Raw genomic sequence first — 4,740 nt, 5'->3', positions numbered from 1 at the left:
TAAAGATATATTGGATTTAAATTTTATATAAAAAAAACATCAAACTAAATTGTAGTGCTGATATTTCCTTTATTTTGATCACAAACTGGACATTGTCATTTATCATTCATATTATTGATCATGAATACACTACAAAAAATATCATATACAGTTTGAAGAAGCGCTGTAAGAATTAAAGACTGAAACAAAGCATGTTTATATTTTTATGATCCATACTGTTTACTTGATTTTGGCATTGTATATATTTGTGTATATATTTACACCATATTGTCATAGACTTTATATTAACCCTTTTTATATTTACACTTTTCTCACTTTTTGTTGCAACTGCTGCACAGCAATTTCCCTCAGGATGAATAAAGTTTTATCTTATCTTAAAATAAAACACCATTAAAACAAAAGATCCAAAACTAAAATAACTCATCAGAAGATCCTACAAAATATCAAAAACTAAAACTAATGGTTGAAACTACGATATAATGTTGTTTGACTCAAAACAAGATGCTGATAACCAGAATAATTAACAGCTTTTATCTTTAAAGTTTGTCTCCTGATGATGTGATACAGATTTTGTAGCCATATTTTCTTGTGGATTAATCTTAGTTACCGTCTTCAACACATTTTTGCTAAACAACAAATTCTTAATTTCTCAAGGTATTTCCGAAAAATGAATTTCAGATATAAGAAATTACTTTTGTGTTCATATTTTTAAAATGGGTTACATTAAACAATAAAGGAAGATGAAAACAGTTTTGCATAATTCATTTGGGACAGTAGAGACAGGACAGAGAAACAGTTTCTGTCAGAACTAACACCAACGTATCTGAACATCTCAGAGAATCTCAGTTTGACAGATTTTGATATCAGCAGTTTTAGCATCACCAGCCTTTCCAATAAAGAACCATGGGAAGAGTTTCTCAGTGAAAGTGTCTCTGTGAGTGCAGATGTGAGTCATGTCTTCAGGGTCGTAGAAGGACACCTCCCCCCTGTCATAGTCCAGCTGGACTCTGATCCTCTGGAGACTCTTCTTCACTCTGACTGTCTCACCAACAACATTAGTGTAATTTTCACTGAAAAGACACCAGATTCCATCTTCTGGTGAAACGCTTGCGTTCTCCTTCCTGTCAGCTGACTCTTTAGCCAAACCTAAAAACCAGACAGGATGGTCTCCCACCTCCACCTCCCAGCTGTGTTTCCCTGAGCTGAAGCCCTCAGAGCCCAGAACATCTACATACTTAGTGAATCTCTCTGGATTGTCAGGAAGCTGCTGGTTTGTGTCTCCACATCTCACACTGGTCAGATCATCAGACAGATAGAGCCAGCGGTGTGCAGTGTTTGGGTCCAGAATGACAGGACTGAAGTGGACCTTGTCCTTCATCTTCTCCCAGACTCTGAAGGACAGGTTGCCCAGGTGTTTGGCCACATCTATCAGCGCTCCTGAGACCAGCTGTGGATCTGACAGTGAGCACTGGACTCTGGCTCTGGTCTGAGTGGCTTTATAACTGCTGAGGAAGGGCCCGTTGTGTTTCTGCAGGTCTTCTTCAACAGCAGAGATACTGTCTGACAGAGAGGAGATTTGCTCCTGAATCATCTTCATCTCTCTGCTGATAGTCTTCCCCTTCTGCTCCTCTTCCTCCCTCAGAGCTGCCAGTCTGGACTCCTCTTCCTCTTTCAGGAACTGGTGGAGCTTGCTGAACTCTGCTCTGATCTGCCTCTCTGTGGACAACAGCTGCTTCTTGGAGTGTTGAATCACTTCATTGTATGTGTTCTCTACTTGTTTGTGTTTGTCCCTCTTGTCCTGTAGAGACTCTAAGTCAGATTTCAGCTGGTCCTTCAGGTCACTGACTGCTTGTTCTACCAGAACCACCTTGTGACTCTGGTGGAGAGAAAACTCACAGACAGGACACACAGCTCTCTCTTCATCCTTACAGAACAGTTTAGGCTCTTCTTGATGTTTACTACACACCACCTCCACCTTCTTCTCTTCTTTTTCTGTCTCAGTTGATCCAGTTTTCTGTCTCTCAGCAAACGAGTCAGACAGTTCCTTCAGTGCAAAGTTCACCAAAGAACCGTCTTTAGATGATTTTCTTTTACAAATGGGACAGTTTTTGTTTTCAGCTTGTTCCCAGAATTTCTTCAGGCAGCTTGAACAGAAGCTGTGGTTGCAGCTCAGAGACACAGGATCTCTGAAAGTCTCTGAACACACATGGCAGTTCAGGAAACTTTCAAAAAGAGCGGTTTTCTCAGCCATTTGTCTTGGTATCTAAATTTCTTTCAAAAGCAAGACTCACCGAGTTACTGTCCCGTCTCTTGATTGCTTCAAATAATCCAAATGTGTGTTTTCCAGCAGAGATCTCACACCCTGTAATGGCGTCTCAACTCTGATCAACAATGTCAAAATCTACTTTCATTTACACTTCCCTCTGTCACAGGGTGAATTATTATCAGGAAATGCTGCCATGTCATTATGTCACCAGCAGATGGTGTCAGGATGTCATTCAGAGTTCAACACTTTCCTCTTGATTAAGAACAATACAATTTCTTTTCAAAAATATAATCAATTTTCAAAGACAAAAAACAATAAAATGCAAAATATGTATAAATAATTGTGACTTCTCCTGTTTTGTTTCGTTAAATAAATAATAGAAATGTTCATAAAATGCACAAAAACAAGGAGAGGATTGTAATGTTTTAGTCTAACGAGGACTGAACATTTCAACAGGCTGACTGACACTAAACCAGTTGCATGACTTTGTTAGTTTCATCCAGTTGGACTCAATATATAGCACTCTCTAAACCTGCACTTATAGGAATTAAACTTGTTATTTACTTTTCATTTCATTTGCTTATTCTCCTATTCATCACAAGTCAAAGTGGTCAAATGTCTGTGCAATTTATTTTGAGAGTATTTTCCAAAAAACATGAGAGAAAACTCACTAAAATGACTGTTGTTTTTCTACATTGTGTCACAGTAAATGTACAAATAATAATCATGATATAGAATCTACATAAAGTCTCTCAACCTGACTGTATTTGTTTTACTTTCTGGCACATTTTCTTTCTCGTTCATTCATTCATTCATTCATGAGTTTTGATGATGATGGTACAGCAGCACAAAATTAAAGTTGGCTTCTTAAGAGCTGGAAAGACTCATGTCTGAGATATAATTCAATCTGAATCAAGTGTTTGAGATGATTTAACTCATTTGGTGCCTGATGAAGCAACAACAACATCAAGAGACACAGCAGTGATGCATTTCTTAGATACTCTGGACATAAAGTATGTTGACGAATACGCATTAAAAGAAAAATCTATCAGAAACTACTAAGAGGAGCTACTATTGATCAACCTGTGCAGCAAACAACAATATGCATGTAAATAAGTAACAGAAATAAAATGTTCAGTGTTCAAAATGAGCAACAAAACGTGGACTTTGTCTCCATCTTGTGGCGTTTTACGGGAAGTAAAATGTGTCCATGCAATCACACATGTTGTATACATACTGTACATTCAGTAATGTTGATGACATTATGCACATGTGAGCATGTTGTCCCTGAAAACTGCATTCAGTAGGTTACATAATTAATCAAATGTAAAAGTGAAATCATTTCTTAAACAATGTTGTCTTCTTGGAAATGCTTATCCATCTCTACAGCCTTCATACACTGTGTTAGCATTATACAGTCCTGCTGACTGACTCAACTGGTTTAAAGAAACACATCTTTATAGTGAACATCTTAATGCTCCTTAAGGTCAGTTTAGACAGCCATCACTACATCTCTGTGTATACAACCCTCAGTGCTCCCTCTCTTCAGTGAGGCTGTCTAGAACAGACTGGAGTATCAACACACTGTTACGACTTCAACTAACAAAGCTGATCAACAACTGACATGATTCTGCTTGTTTGTTTGTTTTTATATGAGATTATAATGATGCAGTGAAGTTGTAGGAGGGTAAAGTTGAACCATCTTTTAAATGTGATTTCTGACTGTTTCTAATGTTGACAACACACACAGTGAGGTACAGACCAGTGTGAGAATCAAAACAAGTCCATCTAAATTAAACAAGTTGCACAATTCATTTATTCCTCACATGTTTTCAGCTATTTAGCCGTCATCAGGCTGCTATGAGGTTGTTTCTACAATCAGTTAATTGGTCATGTGGCTTTACAGAAGCAAATAGAGCGGTGCAGGGATGATGAATTAATGTAGGCCAACCCCAAATTCAGAATCACAAAGCCGATGGGATTTTGACATTGTCAAACTTTCCCGCTTTCCATCAGCAAGTGCTCATCTATTGGAAGTTAATTTACAAATATAACTTTACACCACATAACACACCTGTGTGGAACAATAGACACATTTTGTGGAGTAAAAAATCAGAGTACATAGAGGATTGGAAATCCAAAGGGATTTGGGCTGTAGCACATTTCATGGATGAGAGTGGAAACTTGTGACAGCATGAAGAGTTTTGTGAGAAGTTCTCAATCCAATGTACCGTTAAGAACTATAATAGAAAGATAAAAGCCGTACCAGCTTCCCTTAGATCAGGGGTCAGCAAGCTTTACTATCAAAAGAGACATTTTAGGCAAAGAAAAAAAAAGATCTGTCTAGAGCCGCAAAATATTTGAGCATTGTGATGAAGGTAACACAGTTTATAGTCTAAGTATATAGCATATAAGTCTAATACAGTGGGGCCAAAGTGCAAATGTACTACGGAATATAAGGGCCACATTGAGGG

At 37.8% G+C, this 4,740-nt stretch overlaps 1 protein-coding gene across 1 annotated transcript; it reads right to left on the bottom strand.

The window, feature by feature from the left end:
• Positions 1 to 832: 832 nt before the first annotated feature.
• On the bottom strand, positions 833 to 2,367 carry LOC141770093 (nuclear factor 7, brain-like). Its single transcript, XM_074639758.1, has one exon. It carries the CDS (start codon positions 2,249 to 2,251, stop codon positions 833 to 835), a length of 1,419 nt encoding a protein of 472 aa, XP_074495859.1. The 5' UTR covers positions 2,252 to 2,367.
• Between the last annotated feature and the right edge of the window lie 2,373 nt (positions 2,368 to 4,740).

The sequence above is a fragment of the Sebastes fasciatus genome, chromosome 6 (assembly GCF_043250625.1).
Source record: "Sebastes fasciatus isolate fSebFas1 chromosome 6, fSebFas1.pri, whole genome shotgun sequence".
Taxonomy (NCBI): domain Eukaryota; kingdom Metazoa; phylum Chordata; class Actinopteri; order Perciformes; family Sebastidae; genus Sebastes; species Sebastes fasciatus.
This window is presented reverse-complemented; position numbering and strand designations above follow the sequence as displayed.